The sequence below is a fragment of the Anopheles merus genome, chromosome 2R (genome assembly GCF_017562075.2).
Source record: "Anopheles merus strain MAF chromosome 2R, AmerM5.1, whole genome shotgun sequence".
Classification (NCBI taxonomy): domain Eukaryota; kingdom Metazoa; phylum Arthropoda; class Insecta; order Diptera; family Culicidae; genus Anopheles; species Anopheles merus.
The window spans coordinates 57,617,492-57,638,098 of record NC_054082.1 but is presented as its reverse complement, the minus strand read 5'-3'; the positions used below and the strand labels follow the sequence as shown (position 1 = coordinate 57,638,098).

The window sequence follows — 20,607 nt, the reverse complement described above, 5'->3', positions numbered from 1 at the left end:
TGGCTTGTTGCAGTTAAACACATAATAATCAAAAATTTACCTTTTTAGAAAGCCGTTTGATGTACTTAGATCAATATAAACGATATGCTTTGTACAAGTTTAGTGGTTTTTCACAACTCTATTGCGCGACACAGATTTACAATGTTTGTTTCTACACGAGTCCACATCCACATGCCGTAGGTCTGAGAACATAAACAACCTCTTACCGAACTGTCAAAATTTTCCCACAGCTGCTTGTCAATTTACACTGGATGCTTCAACCTCTATTCTCAACTAACCTTGCATTATTCAACAGGCCCTAGATAACGTTTACTAGAGCTGTTTGTAAGATTATACGCACTCTCGGCATTCAACGTTGCCACTTGAGTTTTAGCTCACACTAAACACTTCTATATCGGAATCTGGCAATACATCGGATGATGTTTGATTCACTCTCCGATTGATCATAATGCATGATTGTATGATGAAAACCCGTACAACTCTCACACTTGATCTGTGACTTGCACCGATTTTTCCAATGACCGTACTTCAAGCAAACAAAACACAACCCTTTTTTCTTGAGCAACGCTCCTCGTTGTTTCACATTCAATTCACTTAGTTCTGGGCACTTTTCCGTTTCATGTGCATCCTTACATACCGCACATCTTTGCTCAGTGATTGCCGTGTTTGCCTTCTTTCTAGATACAAGGGTCCGGGTTTATCGAATTCTTTTTTGTTTAGATTTGATTTACCACTACACTTGCAACGCTCAAGCACTGATACACGACCCTTCAGAAACATTATAGTCGGCCGTATCGGGGAGCTCGTACGTCGAAGAACGTGCTTCGCTCATGAGTGGACAGGGTTGTACCACTAGGTTGGGCAGAACAAAACCTAGACGGTTTTCAAATTTTTGTTCATAGAGGGCTATGACATGAGTGAAAATGAGTGTCGCGGCGAACGTTCCCGGGAACGAACGAGCTCCCCGATTCGATTCACCCAATTTTCAGATCTACTCAAGCATTTACAAGTTAATTTGTATAATACAAAACACTCTTAAAATCTTCATACTAATCACTTCTTCTTCTCTTCTCTTTGGCTCAACAACCGTTGTCGGTCAAGGCCTGCCTGTACCCCACTTGAGGGCTTGGCTTTCAGTGACTTATTAATTACCCCCCCATAGCAGGATAGTCATTCCTACGTATGGCGGCACGGTCCAGCCCCAGCTCGAACCCATGACGGGCATGTTGTTACGTCGTACGAGTTGAAGACTGTACTACGAGACCGGCATACTATTCATTAAACGTTCTAAAAACATGTGAAATACTGCTAATTGTAAGCGAAATCAAATCTGAACGATTTAACATCCATTTTTGTTTCGATATAACATTGTCCTACCTGGCCTCTTTAATGCACCTAGGGAAGAATGAAAAACACGGCTTGTTGTTTTCACAAAAATTGAGCAGGTACTCGAATTTTATTCTATGTTTCAGGCTCGAATAATCTAGACTGAAAATCACAGACTTTGTGCGTGGTTTTGTATGACGTGTTGACATGATTTCAGACTCCAACTGTCACACTCCATATAAAAAAGCTGACTATAATCGTGAAGGGACCCTATGTTAGGATAATTTGCCAATTTTTGCATACCACCCAATTATAGCTTATCAAAATTTTTATTCAAAAAAACAAATCATGAAAGCTATCATTTTTCCTTAAATATGGAGCATTTTTGTGACATATTCCACAATTTTATTTATTTTTTATAAATTTTCATTTAAAAAAAAGCGCAATTTTTATTTTTAAAGCTCAAATGAAAATATCTCAAATGATATCGATAAAAACGAATGGATTTCTTAGCAAAACTGCTAAGAATTGTACATCACAAAATAAGGTTTATTTTGCCCTTTAAATAACTTACAATTTTTATTTTGTGTGTAATCAAACAACTAAGGTTCAATCTCACGATTCTGTAGAAAATTTTTCGATTTTTTGCAAATAAAAACTTAGTTTAATTCACTGTTTTAGAATTGAAACAAACAGAGTGCTTTGATCCTATTTATTGCAAATCCCTAAGTCTTTTTTTCACCGTGCTATCATGTAGACAGTGTTTATAATTGGTATGCGGTGGCAGGTGCAAGTTCGCTACTTTTTATGCCGAATTCCGGCTTGAATCAAGGACAAACATGCGTTTGTAACAGTGTTTTGTATTGTCCTAAACATTCTTCTTCTTCTTTTGGCTCAACCGTTGTCGGTCAAGGCCTGCCTGTACCACTTGTGGGCTTGGCTTTCAGTGGCTTATTGATTCCCCCCCCCCCTCATAGCAGGATGGTCAGTCCTACGTATGGCGGCACGATCCATTCAGGGCTTGAACCCATAACGGGCATGTTGTTAACTTGTACTAATTGACGACTTGTACCACGAAATCGGCAGTCCTAAACATTATTCGATAGAAAAACATTCATTTCAGGGCTCGTGTTTGTTTATTTCAGTGTATTGGAAATTGTGCATAAAATGGCTATGAAGTGTGCAACAATTGGATTTTTGAATAGGTTTAAAAATCAGTATATCTTGGCATTATTTGTCATTTTTATAATAATAAAAATATATTATAATAATATAATATTTATAATATAATATTATAAATATCATTTATAATATATAAAAATATACATACATTTTTACAATAATAATGATACATGCTTGACACAAATTACTAGAATAATATGGTTTTATCCATCTCAAACATGTGAAATACATTGGCTGTTCCGTTAAGTGTGCAACAATTGGCAAATTACCCTAAATACAGTTTTTCAGGTTTCTTTGATTACCACCTCCATACGAACACAATACAGGGTTTTCCAATTCAATTTCCAATGTCATCAATATGTTTCATTGCTTGCGATGTGCAAATAGATGTCAAATATTGAATTTGCATCACAAACATTTTACAGTTCTTTTACATGATTTTAAATACATCACAAACTGGACTTCAGTTCAGTTTCAGAGTTTGACAGTTCTTTTTGATGTGTTGAAAATTTGTTTATTTGTATATTTGTATATTTGTATATTTATTTATTCATCGACGGACCTCATAAGCGCACTCTATATACACAGGATACAGTACGAATATGTAAACACATGGTTTACATAGTCTCACATTAAAGCATAACGCATTACAAGGACGCTAGACATTCAGACGAAATTCACATAAAAAATTGATACGATAAAATACAGTTGCAACCGTCATGCCGGGCTCATACGCATCAGATTCATCATTGGCATCATTCAGAGCATGACATATGCGCAAAAGCGGGTCTCGGGAAGCGAAAGATATCCTTTTCTCCGGAATGGCCAGCATCGTCCGAGGACAGGGGGTTCTTGCAGGCAAGTACAGATGAATCGACAAGAACAAAGCTGGGCAGTCAATGCTACCATTGAGAAGCCCAACAATGAACGCCAGCCTAGCCTTTTGTATCTTGTATTTTGTATTTTGTGTAAATCATGTGGAAGAATTGAAATTTTATTGTGTTGCAAATATACAAAATTTTCAAAGCCATTTTATAATGTAAACATTGTTATTCATCGCGCGCAAAATGTAATCCCACATCGATCTGATACTACATTTCCATCATAACAGTTTTTCACCGGGATTTGAAGCCGGATCCCATCACCCGTTAACAGGTTGAATATTACAAATTGCACCACGATTGGTATACAATTGCATTGAATTTAAAATATAAATACTTATCATATTTTTTCTAGGTCTTTGCTAGCTTACATTACAAACCATACTGGGTTTTTCAAGTCAGTTTCGAATGTAAACGTTATAATTCACCGCATGCAAGATGATAATTTATTTCGATCATCATATTTATTTTTTCTTTATTCTTTGTGATGTTGTGAAATTCATGTGTAAAAATTGAAATGGATTATGAGGCAAATACAGCATTTGACAGCTGTTGAAAAATATCTTGGAGGCGGTGAATAATTATGTCCACATTCGAATTTGACTTGGACATCCCAGTATCAATGTCGTTGGTTTTATAAATATGCAACTAACTGTAGCTAGACCAAAGATCGTTGCAAGCCTCATCGAATCGCAATTGAAAGTCCGGCTAAACTTCAATCCCTTCCAACAAGCGTCTGAATGACTGTAGAAAGGTAAGCCAGTCTTTTGCATACAACTTCCTTACTCTCGCTACGATTACACGTTGCGCTAGGAAGTTCGCGAAGAGTGAAGAGAGATGCATGAGTAAAATGTATGAGTAAAAGGGTAAAAGCGAACGGCAACGTACTCTATTCACACAGCGCTGTCCGTCGTAAGCCAGCACTACCGGTACTGGTGGGACTTAAACCCACCGATCATAAGATGAACCGTCGCTCTGCCAGTCAGATTGCGTCCGTCAGCAGTAAAACAAACAGAAAACATATGCTCTCATAAGCTATCGACGTATGCTGCTCCACGAACCAGTACCCGCGCACGTGTTGTGTAGTGTTGACTTTAATTTAATTCATAAACCGAATTTAATTTCAGGGCATTTTCTGAAACTCATGTCATAAAAGCAAGATAGTGTGGTGAAATAACTTATGCTACTGTGAAGCTACTGAAATAACATTGTAAAGCTGGTGTTAATGTGGCAGTAGTAGCATATCCCCAACATTAAACGTGTAATTCCAAAGAAGTTATGATGGTTTCAATTATGATGGTGTTCAAAGAAAGAACGTAAGATCGGCCAAATTTGCAATTTTGCTTGAGCTAAAATCAAGTGAAAGCAAAGAAAATACTACGTAAACACCGTTCGTGAGGATTTAAAATGCCAGAAATCGTTTAATTTGTGATTTCTTGTAATTGAAATTCCACCGAGTAATTGAACTAAAGGTAAATATAATAACAGATGTTCTCAAATGAAAAATATTTAATGCGAAAACACTATTTTTGCAATCATCTCTAGAGAAAAACTAGCAACATTAATTGACGTATTAAAAGTAAAGTTTTATGAAATGTAAACTATGTTAGACCGGCACAAATAAAAAGGAATTATTATAATTATGGCATAATCCATGCTTTACACGTTTACAACGCCAAAGTATCTCTTTTTACCGTTACCGGATCCTGCAGATTAATGAATAGAGGTTTAAATACTTTGTTGTTGACAGAATTCAATCGGGAACAAAAGCCTACTGAGCTGCTACTTTATTACATGGTTTTCCTATGTCTATATTTGAAAGTAACTTGGAAAACCCTGTAATACAGGGTATTAATATTAGTTACATAACTTACGATAGCTACCTGATCTGTTCGATCTTATGACGGCTACTTACGGCCTAAACACTGGCTAACACTGGCCAGGCAATGATAACTAAATGCATACACCAAGATTATGTGAATCTCAAATTTTATCATTTCACTTTTGTTCAATTTAGAGAAGTTTCCGTTTTACAGTTTGCATTTTAAATGATTGCTGATACTTACTTAATGAATCACTCTTTACAGATTATACGACAAAATGAAGAATATTCAGAAATACATATAATCATACAATTACAGTAAATTCACTAACTAGGAGACGAGACTTTTGTTTTCATTTTTTTATAGTCAACCATTATAAATCATTCAGAAACCCAACTATAGTTGGAACCCTATAATTCATTGCTTTTTAGTTGTAGTTTTAGTTCAGTTTTTAATGTAATGTCAATTTAATTGGCTGACAGCTCAATCAAATAGCAGGTGTTTGTATAAATAAAAATTTCAGCGTCAAAGCATATTAAGAAATGGATTTTTTGGAAATACGCGTCAACTAAAATCCATTGAATTTATAATGGTTGGCAAGTAATCGCCATTCAATCAATGGAGGCCAACTGTATAATTCTTCAGCAAATGCCGGTGAAAACATTACACTAGAGCCTTTTATTGTTGTTGTGTTAGTAATTAGTAATCTAAACAAATCCCAGTCAGCAAACTCTTACTGTACTAAAACTACCCCTTAATCATATAGCAAACAGAGACCTACGACATATTTTTAGCTTCACTCGACAATTTTTATTTATACATTTTATGGGTTGAATTTTGGTTATGTGTAAATCTATAAAACCCTTACTGTTTTTACAAACATGAAAAATGTTATTATCTTTTAACTGTTTCATTTATATAATTTAAATTCAGTTGACTATCCATAGAGATGGAAAGTCACTATCTTCATAATCAGGTTTAACTGGATGTAGAGAAATAATTAGCTTTCATGATACGCTGCTGCTGCGCCTGCTGCAACTGAAGAATACGTACAAGCTACACCTGTGGAGATAGAAACTTTAAAAGCATGATAAACCAATGCAAGAAAAGGAAACAGCTTCTGGAGGTGTGGAATGTTATTGATACAAATAAAAATGATAGAATTGTTTTATGGTTACCCACAAAATGGAAAATACTTACTGTGATTCTTTAATCCAACTGTTTTGACTGGCAGCTAATTAAGTATAGTATCACCCCACATGATAGATCTGTCGTAGTTGGATTGCTCATTAGTTGGTACCTGAATAGTTGGGTCGTCTGCCAATCAAATAAGGAGCTTTGACATGCATTATACAGGATGTTTGTCATAAAGCTCTTGCTTCATAATTGTTCTTGCATTTCATTTATAAACATAAATGTCTTGTTGGTACGCATTAAAATCCCATCCAGCGAGGTCATTCTGTACTTGTAATGCTGTAGAAACTTATGAAAACTGAATTATTTTTAGATAAATAGGTAGATAGATAGATAGATAGATAGATAGATAGATAGATAGATAGATTCGAAATGAAACTTGCCTAAAAGTAAATGTATGTGTTATGGGTCTTAAGATCCATCTATGTAATGATAAATGTTTCACACTTATAACTTGTTATTTGGAAGCTTTTAAAAATAAGGTAGGATTTCAGATATTTAACTTTTTTAGACGCATAGAGCATGTAGGCCCCTTTAATCTTAATACCTAAATAATAAGCAATTTTCTTCCTGCAGCCACAAGATCCGGGATCGAAAAGTTGAACGTGTTTTAGTTGACATTCTTTTAAGATGGATGTTAGATAGTTGGATGACAGTTCAATGAATTACATGAGTTTATATGAAAACCCCGATCCAAAAAATAAAAAATAGTTTTATTTAGTATCGAAAAACATACCAATTAACTATTACGAATTCAATAATTGGCGGGCAATTGAAGACCAATAAGAGAGTTCGGACTGTATTATCTGCGTCATCAAAACACGTTTTAAAACATTTCACTTTAATCCAAGAAATTAACAATCTGAATAGATAGACATGCAACTGTAGACAAACTAACAAAAACATTGATGAACCCTTACACTTACAGGTGTATATATGCCTCAACGAAATAATAAGAAAAGCCGTATCTAAACGCCGACGTGAAATGATTTAGCACGGTTTCGCGCTTACTTAAGGTAACCTTGGTAATAAAGGGTATTTCAGCACGTAAAATAAAGGTAGCTAAGGCCAGCATGCTATGTACTTTCGCTTTCACTATCAGTCTAATTCTTCTGCTCACTAGCCACAAATGTGTGGGAAACTTATTTGTTCCATGATCATGCTTCGAACACGAAATGCGATTGAGATGATGCTGCACTACGGATGAACAAACACGTTTCATTTAGGTCGTGTGTGATAGGTTTGACTTTTAGCTCGAAAAAAATATCAGGGTGCATATTTGATATCCAAATTACTGATCTAACTGTAGTGGTCATCATGATCAATGATAAATCTTACTAGATTTTTGAACATAGCTTTTCAAAAGAATACGTAAAGTAAGAATCAAATAATATAACCTAAAATCATATCATGTACTCAGAGCCCTTTAAAGTGCCGTGAATTTGTTGGGTTCATTCTAACACGACGAGTTAGAGCAGATTGTATCATTTTTTTTCTTCATATTTAATTACAGAGCCATGGTTTAACTGTGATTGAATATTATTATGTATGTGATACGTTATAACGTGTCATATTTACCAGATAAAGCAGCTGATAAATCATATATTTGCGATTGACTGCTCTTGTCTCCGATTTTTTACTGGTATAAGTGTCACGCAGAATCAAGCAAAGCTCGGTTACTTCAAGATACACTGAAATTGATCAGTCTAACAAACGGTGCTTCCACGGAAAAATGCATTGCACTACCATCCAAATTCTTCCGAAAACTACGAATGCAATAGCACACGACATCTAGCTGTAAAATGCTATCAGAGAATCACTTTAAGTTATGTAAATTTTATGCAAAACAGTAACCATTCCCCTAGCCGTGTTGCACTCATCTAAATCATAAAGCTATTCACATAGTGAAATTCGCGACACTAAATAGGAGGTGAAATGAAAACAATAACAATTTAAGATACAAACACGCAAACGATTAAAGTAGACGTGTCATGCAAGCAAACAAATCCGGAAGTCTACCCATGAGGAAGTAATGCTTGTTACGGAAACCATCTGAACTGAGCATGAGAACGAAAAATCACTGCCTCGATTAGTACATCAACATGTGTTGTCATGTAGCACCAGTTCAAACACGATGAGAGCGGATTCAAAGAAAAATAAAACAAAGAAGACAAAAAAGTGGAGAAAGTGAATCTCATATCGTGATCATGCAACTGCAGAAGTAACAGAATTTCTTCAATTTCTTTATGAAAACACTGATCCAAAACTGTTACTGTAATACATTGTTACAATCGTTTGCAAATACAAGACAACAAAAAGCATTATAAAGGATATAAGATCAGTCACAAAGATTAACGAAATCAAAATGCAAACGTACTTTTACGATCAATGTAACGACAAAGGAAATTATGTTCCGGTTTTGAATGAATATAATTGAAGGAATTGTATAATCACGCAGCGAATAAATCGCGTATCAAACTGAATCTCATTTCGGTGCAAGATTTTAAAATTAACTTGGCAGTCCCTTTCTTCGACGACTATAGCAATCGGCAGCACCAAAAATAGCGGATACAAAAAACACCCACGGACAAAAGAATCATGCAAAATGCACAAAAAATGTGTATAGTCTATTTTCTGTTTGTCGTGGGTTTCGTTGGAGCAGAAAACATGCTATTTTCAGGTGAGATTCTTGATTACTAAGTTGAATAATTTTCTATATATTGCGAACTTTTTTCTTGTGCAAACATCGCAGTTTAATTCTAAGTAGAGTCTTGCTGGCACATCTGTGATGCCTTATTTCGGTATAACACTTTGACAAGTCCTACAGGGTGTATGATTGAGTTTTGAATAGCTGCACGCTTTTACTGCAGGCACACAACCGATTTTGATAAGCTATGTTTTTTTGAACAACAACCTTAAATGGAGTATGGACTAGGTGAAATAGATTCAAACAGGCCGGTGATAGCTATGACAATTTGTTAAAATCAATCAATTATAGTGCAGCTGCATTGAATTCAAATTTGAAACGCTGTAATTTCTCATTTATATATAAGTTATATTCGTTGAATAATTGTTGCATTGTCGTTTCATAATTGTTAATAACTGTTAGTTAATATTAAGTATTATGGCATAGCAGTTCTTCCTAAATAAAAAAAAGATGAACTTATGTTTGTCACGACTATATTCAGCTATGTAAAGAAAATATTCAATAAATTGAAAAGAGTGCTAATTTGTTATATTTAAGAATGCATTCATATGATCAAAACTAACATATGTACTTATCATCTTCTACAAAAGGACCATTATCCACTATTGTTCCCTGTATGCATGCTAATAAATACGCTTACTAGTTTATATGCCGAATTATGTTTTGAAAAATTAAGCTTTTTTAATACATATAGTCTCAATTGATATAATTTTTCCAAACATTGTTATTTATGAATTGGAGTTGCCATTTAACAACATGATCGTTATGAGTTCGATCCCCGTTTGGGCCGAGCCTATATGGGTTGAAACTGCTCATACGTAGGACCTCCTACGTAATACTTACACAGCAAATTTTCTCATCCTACTTCAGTAAAGTTTTTAACTGAAACGGTTCAGTAATAGAATATTTTACTGATTTTCAGCATGAATGTCATGTTTTTGCTGACTTTCAGCAAAATAATTTACTGAATTCATTTCAGTAATACGCATTTTACTGAAAATCAGTAAAATAAGTGTCAAATTAGTCGTTTCACTGGATATCAGTAAAACAAATTACTGAAAATGCAGCAATTCATTCTGTCAAATCGACCTGTCAGTCAGAACATCAAAACAAAACAATGCGGTACCTACTTGCTCGTGACGTGCAAAAAGTTGATTTTGTAGGCGCTTACAGGCACCCTCGTGAAATTTAAGGTGATATTTCGGCTTACGGGATTAATTTAAAATAATTGGCAGCCGTGTTGGTGTGTAAAATGTTTGCTACAACCCACTGTACTTGCTGAAATTTCGTGGTGTCTGTGAGCGCTTACTGAACCAGCTACACTTCGGCGACGGCAAAATACAGTATAAAAGTGTATAAAACAACACAAAACATGTATGAACATGAATTGAGGAACTGGCAATCTCTAAGTATAAATAAAACTCAATTTAAAAGAAATATTTCGTCATTTTTTAATCGCAACCAACTACTGAAAAATCAGTAATATAAGAATGGCTTTACTGCGGTTTCAGTAAACGAGCTGTCATTTTGGTGAGCACCGGACATTACTGAATGATTCAGTAAACATTCTTTTTACTGAAAGGATTACTGAAACTTCAGTTAATAAAATTTCAGTAAAATCTTACTGAAGTTCAGTAAAAAAAGTTTTCTGTGTAGGGTACACCACAGCCCATCAGTGGATAAGGCTGCTCTAGACATTATTGTATCTATATCTTACAACTAACAAAAGATTCACACTAATAGGCATGCAGTTCACGTAACTTAAAAAGCAATATTTTTGACTAGTTAATAATTGCTTACACTAGATTTCAACTGTTCCTGGTGTACATTTCGTGCTTGCGTAAGTCGATTGAAAAGTTATTTCTTTTTTCTTCCTACATGCTTTCAAATATTCAGGCTGCAGCATTCGGTGCAATCCATGTATGTAAAATAGGTTACTACTGCCATGGTTTCCAGTAGCATACGTGTTTGATATGATAGCAGTTTTGTGTTATAAACTTTAATATCAACTTTAATATTGCTTGAAGATAAAAAAATAATTAGACTTTAAATTAGATCATCATTCTAAAGTCCAGAATGTTTCTATACACTTGCACATAAACATTAACCAACATCAAAATCGTAAAAATACTACAAAACTCAAAGATTCATAAACTTGATTTAATCGTCCAGTTAATGAGAAAATATATGTAGTTTACATATAAAAATCGAGGGTTGTGTTCTACACAAAGAAAATTATCTTTCCAATCGATGACCAAAGATTTTCATTGCTTGTGTTATTTCGCATTCGAAAGCCTTTGGTTATCTTCTCAAATCCATCAATCAATGATTCTTTGTAAACACCTAATAAAAACGAAAATAATATATGAACTACTTCGCGAATAATAACATCGTTTTAACCTGGGCATTTTGGAAACTATGACTCTTCACAAATAAATTCATAGTTATGCTATGCGCTGTTGTATAAACGTGGTGGTGTGGTACGGGAGTATACCATCTGCATATTAATTAAAATATATTAAAGATCTTTGGTTACGCCTTGTGGTCCTCACCACAGTTTCTCTCGCGACTTTCGCTCGTATACCTCTTTGAGCGAATAGAATGGCCGAGCATGAGGGTAAGGAAGGGTATGTAAAACCAAAGTTATGCACAACCTTCCAACCTACAGCCTAGGCTCTCACAATGTGGACAGACGATTATGTAAACTGTGTTACTTCATACAAGGTGCCTTTACCAGAAACTTTCACTGATTCACCCTCTCCTTAAGGCCTATTCTTTAAGTACGGTCGATGCTTCCGCTCGTCTTTGTTGGTACTTTCGATGTATGGACGGAAGTAACATGCGGATTTTCGCATGAGGCAATAAAAAATGGCTAATAAGCACAGTACAACCAAAAACTGAAAACCGGATCACCATATTATACTAATAAAATATTTTCTTTCAGTCACGGTCTCTTAGTGCCTTGATTGTAAAGCTTAAGTTTCTTATAGCCATAACTTTAGGAAATGAGAGTCGATACTGTACCATTATCATCATTGATTAGTGAGGTAAACAACTCTTTGTTTATACTGTGAATTACTAACAATACAGAGTTTTCCAAGTCAGTTTCGAATGTAAACATTGTTATTCACGCGTGCAAGATGTTGTTCCACATCGATAGACATTTCATTTCCATCATAATTTTTAAATTCTACAACATGATTTGCAACACGACTTCAGCTGGATTGAGTGTGACAGTTCTTTGTTATGTGTTGAAAATCATGTGTTGAAACTGAAGTTTTATTTTTATACAAATAAACCATTTGACAGCTGTTGAAAAACATCATGGATGCGGTGAATAACGATATTTACATTCGAAACTAGCTTAAAAACCCTGTAAAGTGTAAAGTACTCGAGTAGCTTATCGGTTCATTCGATGAACCTGATAATTGATTAATGATAAACTGCAGAAGCAACACTGCCTCATAGAAAGTGCAGCGGCTTTCCTGTATGTCTAATGTTAACTGAGCGAATAATCAACTTACAACGTGTATGCTTTTCAGTAAGGTTAGGTAATACAGTCGATCCTCGCATAACGGGTTTGATCCGTTGCAGTGACACACTCATTACGCGAGTGGCTCTTTTCCATTTTATGAATAGTAAAATAACTGGATCCAAGACCGCAGAATACCACATCAATACAAGAAATGAAAAATTTCACCATAGTTCCAACAATTGGGATTCACTGTTTCATTGTCATTATTTTTTATCCTTCTTCAAAAAATAATTTAGCTCAACAACCGTTGTTGGTCAAGGCCTGCCTATACCACTATTGGAGTTGTCTTTCAGTGGCTTATGGATTCCCCTGCTTAGCAGGATAGTCATTCTTACGTATGGTGGTGCGGTCCATACGGGGCTTGAACCCATGAAGTGCATGTTGTTAAGTTTTTTGAGTTGACGACTGTACCACGAGACCGGCTTAATATACTTTTTTATTCACTTTCTTTAAATTCAGAGTAATGGTCTATCGTTGTAACCATTCTTTTCATATTTCTTTGACAAAACTATTCTTTTCACACTAGTTCTTGCTTGTTCTGAATTATTGTTTTAATTTTCCGGTATAATCATAAATCAAAACCATTTCCTTGTCAAAAAGGTCTGTTAGAAATATTAAATAACCACACACTTGTGCAACATACGACGCACCTGGTGGCAAGCTTATATTGAACTATTCTTAGTCTCGAAACTCTCATCTGCTTAAGCTATAGGCAAAAATAAAGACTCAACGTTAAACGATCGTGATGTGGATTTCACATCCCCATTACTCTATTATATCAGGAATACAAATGAAATTGCAAGCTATGCAAGATTTTACTCGTTACGAGAGGTATTTGTTACGTATTAAGATTTTCTGACAATAGGGCCCTTCCCGTTTTAAGTTCGTCAGCTGTTTGGATTGTATAGCAGTTTTCGAGCAGCTATCAAACAAAAGTTTTCAACCATCCGGTCAAAACGTGATATTTAAATTTGGTTATAAAAAAAATGCTATGAGCCCACCTGGACTACATACACTGTGTTTCTGGATTCCAACACCTGATCTCTTTAATTCGCTTTGGGATAAATGTAAACATCACCTTATTTCGGCATTTTCGAGTAGGTACTCGAATCTAATTCTAGCTCTCTACTAATTCTACTTGTGGATTAGGGTAAAAGAACATAACAGAGAAATGAAAAGGATGGCCTAGACGTAACTCAAAGGGCCATATTGAATATTGAATATTGAGGCTCGTAGACATTGCTCAGATTGTAATTGATTTTTTCACCAAATTAAATGCGATTTCCCAATCGAGCACTGTAAAAGCACTGTATGTTGGTTTATTCAGAACTATATTCATAACACCGAGAGCAGGCCAACAAAAGAGAGTGAGAGAGAGTTAGAGAGAGAGAGAAAGAGAGAGAGAGAAAGAGAGAGAGAGAGAGAGAGAGAATAAGAGAGAGAGAACGAGAGGGAGAGAATAAGAGAGAGAGAGAGAGAAAGAGACAGAGAAAGAGAAAGAGAGAGAGAGAGAGAGAGAGAGAGAGAGAGAGAGATAAAGAGAGAGATACTCATAACATACAACAGGCTGTTTGGGATCATTAGAATTGTACACGGAACTGAATAATAATGACTAAAAAGTCCGTTAACAGTAAATAATACTATAGAAATCAGCTGCCCAAGAAATAATGATTTCTCTTAAGGCCCAGAAAGTGAAGATCAGCAGTTGTATTTACCTTTTCCTCAAACCAATCGTAAAAGAGCAATGACAATACCAGTACAGTTACCATGTATGTACCTGTGTATTTATGTATGTATGTATGTATGTATGTATGTATGTATGTATGTATGTATGTATACAGGGCGTTCGGGATAATTTTGACAGTCACCTACGGAGAAAGGAAAACAAATTATGGCAAAATTAATCATCGGGGATTTTTGTTTTAGAAATAGTAGCTTACCATGTATTTTATTCATTTTATTCAAAATATCCGCCCTCGGCTTCTATTACGGCCTCCACCCGTCTCCGGAACCGGGAACAAGCCCTGGCGACAGTTTCGCGGAGTAGGGCCGCGAAAATGGACCTAATTTTCGCCATCAGCTCCGCCTTGGTGTTGCTGGAGGGTCTGTTGGTGTCCTGTTCCACCGCGCCCCACACGAAATAATCCAATGGATTAAGATCCGGGGAGCTGGGAGGCCACACATTCGGCGCGGTGAAGTCGTTGAAATTGGCCGTCAACCACTTTATCGTTTTGGAGGCTGTATGGCACGGAGCGGAATCCTTCTGGAACACGTACGGTCTGCCGTTGGCCACTCTCGTGATAAAAGGCTTCACGACGGTGTCCAGTATGGAAATGTACCCATCCGCGTGCCACCCCCATCTCACGTGCCAACGACCGAATTCCGATTCGGATTTTCCATCACGCGCGCCTGGAGGTCAGCCAGGAAAGCGTCGGTCCGCACGCAATCCCACCGCTGTGGAGAATGTGGTTTCGTGCTGCCACCGCTTCGTCGTCGTCGCTGTTTTCTCCCAGCTCACTCCGGATCGCCTTCACCGTGTTCAGCGAACACTGAACGCACTGCATGATGTCGCGGTTATCGCGTCCGGCGCGGATCATCATGATGCATGTGATCCGCTTCCGCTTCCAAAATGTAACTGTCAAAATTATACCGAACGCCCTGTATATGTATGAATGTATATATGTATGTATGTATGTATGTTTAGATGCATTTTTTTTAACAACAACAGCCGGTATCGCGAATAAAGGAACACATTTTAACAGTTCCTGTTAAAATAAACGATCGTTAAAACAGTTAACGACTGCTCGATATCGCAAATAGGCAAACACAGGAAAAAATCGAGCAACATAATTAAACGACTGTTAATTTGTATCGCATATGCTCTTGACGATCGTTTGTTTAACAACGGCATAGGACCAATCGTTAAAATTAACAAATGAGCTCAATCCGTTCGCAATGTCAAATTCGAGCAATTTTTAACGACTTTGGTAAATTTTTAACGACTGTATATTTTAAACCAATTCTTTAGCGATACCGGCTATTGCTACCTAATTCATTAAACACTACGGAAGGAAGGCGGAATGTATGCCCCACCGATGAAAAGTGAAGATTGTGAGAGCCACAGCTTCACCCACTCTATCTCGAATATTGATGACTGATGCGGGATTTCCTGAGATGGAACTGATGACGCACACTATTATGACACTATCACCACGAGCGCAGTTGTTTGTAATAGGATTACGATCACATCTGTACACCGTTAATCTATTTTTGAAAATGATAAATGATAAAACCATTAATGATATTTACATCATACTGTTGGTTTCATAAGTTTTGATTCATAAGTGGAGTTATTGTCATTGCCAATGTAGAAGCGACTTCTTTCATTTAGTCCAATATGGCTGCTGTCGTCAAACCTGGGATATATCGGCAATTTTTATTGATAACTGATTTACAAGGATATTTTCGGTCCTATAGTGTTCCAGTACACAGCGTGACCAATACACAGATCTAGCTTAATCTGCCTATATCATAAATAGAATGTTTCAAAAAGTTCAAATGAGTTTTCAAAAATTCATAATGAATGGATTTCCCTTTTTATTGAGATTTATTTGATTTTTTGTTGACTTATGCAACGTACTTGTGCAAAAACATAATGGAATTTTCAAAAAACCATAATGAAAAGAATTTCCCTTTTTATTGAGATTTATTTGATTTTTTATTGACTTGTGTATCGTTACAGGAAAACATATTATATTTGAAAATTACTGGGCTGATGTTGGTGTATGCTGGTGGTTACTTTAAGCTTTAATTCTATAATGTTAGGCACACAACTTATTAATGAACGATAATAATGCTTGCTAGTAACAGAGTATAGAATTTTAGTATAGAATACGGAATACCATGTACGTAAAAAGCTTCGGCTTGAATGTTTGAATTAAATAACCATATGAGTGAAAAATGAATTTTTAATGTTTGACAATCGCCCCGCAGAGTTCATGATCATCTCCAATCCTACCCTTTACCAGAAAAGTTTGCGGATCCCTTAGCAACACACCTGATCGCTATGTACAAAGAGATATAAAAAAAGAAATATGATACAAGTAAACAAAACAAAAAGCTGATCTGGCTGTTGTAATCGACATAGTAGAGATTTCCCTCCCTTCCTCTGAATAAGCTGAAGGTTTATAATAATCAAATACCGTACGACGTTGTCAGTATTCCTATACAATTCAATTTTTATCTTTTATCAAAGATTAAAGCTCTAGTTTTTTCATCCTAAAACGGTAAAAAATTATCGGCTCTAGTTTTATCATAAAAACCATTGACCTCATGTTTATGTTATGTCTTAAAGCCTTTTTGGCTGCCCTGGTTAGATATTTGTACTTAGAAGGCTACAACTAAATTATTGCTAATAGAACAATTAAAGAAGACTTTTTTAAGTAGTTAAAACATTTGTCGACGTCGTGAAAGAAAAGGTTAAACATTAACAGTTTTTAAAAATTCACCAAAACGTTAAAACCTGCTCGACATGATATCGTTGATATCGTGAACGCATTGACGAGTTGTTTCAGTCCAGTGCACTTTGAACTATTATAAACTACCTAGAACAGCGGTCGGCAAAGTCCGGCCCGCGGGCCAAATGCGGCCCGCCGCAACATTCAATTCGGCCCGCGAAAGGTTTTGACTGATTTTGAAAGATGGAAAGAAACTATTCGTATACAAATTACTGTATATATTTTAGAATAACATTTTATACCATCGTACTCTTTCAATTTTAATAAAAGTACTATGGAATGACGGATCGTTCGGTATGTTAGAACTCGTGCTCAGTATCCCCGTAACGTTTACATGCAAACAATAGCCTTTTTTTCGGCTGGCTGTAGAACAAAACTAGGAGAGATAATTTATTTACATGTACATCATTTGAAAGGTAATTGTTTAAGCTTCCTTGGACAAATAAATTTAAGAACTTGGGAGTTGCCTTTCATCAGTCATTTGGATTTTTTACCACGATGGACGAAGACATGCCTATAGGCATTCCAAGTTTTCGCGACAAAATTGTTAGAGTAGAGCTTTTGGATCATGTTGGTCCAGAAAAAATCGATGGAATACATGTGACGGATGTTGTACCAGTTTGCGGACTAGGGTGTCATGTCGAAATTTTGCCGAAACTCACCTAATATGAACGCATTGAGTTTTGGCGTCACTGTTTGCCATTGCGGTCCATGCGGTGCACATATGTGTGTTTATGTTTCCCAAGTACTATTTTACTGTTTGGCGGGTTGCATCGATCTCCTGGCCCAGATAACTTAGTAATGTAGCCACTTGTACCTCTGTCTTCATATTTAGCTTTTTTGAAACCTCAAAAATGAACCTGGGCTCTCTTGCGATGCTTTGATGGTTGCCTAATAGTGTCAAGATGTTGGTGACCAAAACGCAGAAACGTTCTCATGCGACGAAAAACTTATGTACGCAGTCCATTTAAGACGCTACGGGGTGTCATTCGTTGATCGCGCACGCTTCTAAGTTGGTTGGTTTACTGTTTTGGTCATCATGGTCAGAGTTTGACTGAAAGAGGTGTCAAGGTGAAGTGACTGATAGAGATGCAATTAACTCTATCACAACTTTGAATTACTATTCAAAGTGCAATTAACGGTTTGTTAGAACGGGTGATTATCTATGATAAAACCATGAATTTGTCAATTTTGTAAATGCAACCGTTAATTACATAAAGGTTAACATTGTTTCAACACGACAATAAAACTTTCGGAATGAAAGAAATCACACACGAAATTTTATATTGATGAAATGCACTAAATACTGGTTGCAATAAATTTATTCAAAGTTTTGCATGCGACTTTGCGATGGGAGAGCTTTTGACTTTCGCCAACGCAAAACATGCAATACAAAGTTTTAATATAGTGAAACAAATCCATACATTTTAACGAGATATTTTTTTTTATGTTTTGATCGTTCCTCTTAATTTCACACAAATCAGTTGGTTTCCCTTTAAATTTGTTTTGCGAATTTTTCGATCATATTTGAAAACAAAAACAAATAAAAAAAACCCTTGTTGTTTTAACGAGAACGATGATTCCACACTGTTGCTATTTACGAGTACAACGATCGTCAAAGAGCTTTTTCATATGGAATCAGTTATCAATTTATCTGACATGGAATGACTTGTCCATAAAGCATTTTTATGATTACTGAATCTATGTTTGCTTCGATAATTTTTCATCCTTTCAGACTTTTGTATCATCCCCGGAATATCTTCAATATTTTTTACGGCGTGGGACTCATTTTGTTTATTTTTTGAATGATCAAATTTTTGGCCATCTATTGCTGATTCTAAAGTGATTAAAGATTACAATTAGTTTTTAAAGAAGGTTTCTTTAATTTTGAACTTTGCTTGGATGATATAATTACAGAAAAACAACATTAATACCTAAAATGTTTCTAGATAAAAATGTAACAATTTGAGCGTAATAATAATAAAACCGCATTCTCTTGGCCCGCGGCACTCGATCATTTACTAAAGTTGGCCCTTTGCCTTAAAATTTTGCCGATCGCTGACCTAAAATCCTTTTTTAAATAAAAATGTGAATGCAATATTCTAACATTTTGTTTAGTAACATGATTTAAAAGGAAAATAGCAAAAATGTTGATTTGTTATTTTTAACGACTAATAAGCTGTCTTTAAAAAAAACAATCGTCAACTGCGTAGGCGATGCTAATTAACAAATTTATCGATCTGCTCAGTCGTTAAATTTTTTTAAATTGCTCGAATTTGGCATCGCGCACGATTTTAGTTCATTTAGTTAAACAAACGATCGTCAAGGCCGTATGTGATACAAATTGACAATAGTTTATTTGTGCTGCTCTATTTTATCCCTGTGTTTGCCTATTTGCGATATCGAGCAGTCGTTAACTGTTTTAACGATCGTTTATTTTAACAGGAACGAATATCAAATGATCTCGATCAAACCAAAATGAAACGACTGTTAAAATGTGTTCATTTATTCGCAATACCGACAAATATCTCTACAGCGAATAGCGTTTTTCGATTGTTTGAATGAATATGTCCTGAAGTTAAAATTAATTGTAATCGTCTACTTGACCATGTCTTAGCCAACCTTAACAAAGCAGCAATATGAACTTACAAATATTGTACCGTCTATGATCGAAATAGCATTAAATTTGCCAATTGCTCCAACTAGACCGAATAGTCGTCATACGGAATCACACGAGAAAACCTTGAATTTTAGGAAAATGGATTATGATAAGTTAAACAGATTACTTCCCTTGCAAGAGAGGATTTTTTTTAACATACGGACATATCAATAGACGATTGCATTGAGTCTTTTGTTAATACAGTTCTTCCCCTTTTCCCCAGTGTTGTCTTTTTCTCACACCACTCCTAATCCCCCTTGGTCGGACAGGACGCTGAGAGCTTTGAAACGTGAACTAAATTGGGCTACTCGTACATACTGGCGTACTCGTAACAAGTACTGTTCGCACAGTGAGGTCCCAGCCCGCGTACACACAACGCCCACGGGCCTGCCCATGTCCGAATGTAGAGCCGATAGTATACGATTACATCTTGAAATTGAAATGGACAGTGTACCAAAAACGGCTTGACTTGTTTGTAAGTGGTAGACAATCGTGTTTTTCAAATCGAGGATTGCTAGTTGACTGTGGCCGGTTGTTAATTGGAATGGAAAACCCTGTAAGCTAAATTATAACAAAAAGTATAATAGGTGTTACAAATTGCACCATAATACCAAATGCAACTCCATTTTTGGTTTCGCTTATCACGATTTTTATAAACGATACGCGACGAAGTGCGATGAATATTCCTGTGAGCATGGGAGAGTGCACAGGCAACACATACTGTGTGCGAGAAAGAGTGAACAGTTATCTAGCATGCAGCAAGCAACAGCCGGACAAAGCCGG

General features: G+C 36.0%; 1 protein-coding gene across 1 annotated transcript in view; it reads left to right on the top strand.

The window, feature by feature from the left end:
- The first annotated feature begins 4,581 nt into the window (after positions 1-4,581).
- The window catches only part of LOC121589185, a 36,048-nt gene continuing 20,022 nt past the window's right edge, over positions 4,582-20,607 (top strand). The window contains exons 1-2 of the mRNA XM_041907891.1: positions 4,582-4,861; positions 7,920-9,086. Coding sequence (XP_041763825.1) covers positions 9,005-9,086 — 82 coding nt within the window. The 5' untranslated portion in view covers positions 4,582-4,861; positions 7,920-9,004. The remainder of the gene's footprint in view (positions 4,862-7,919; positions 9,087-20,607) is intronic.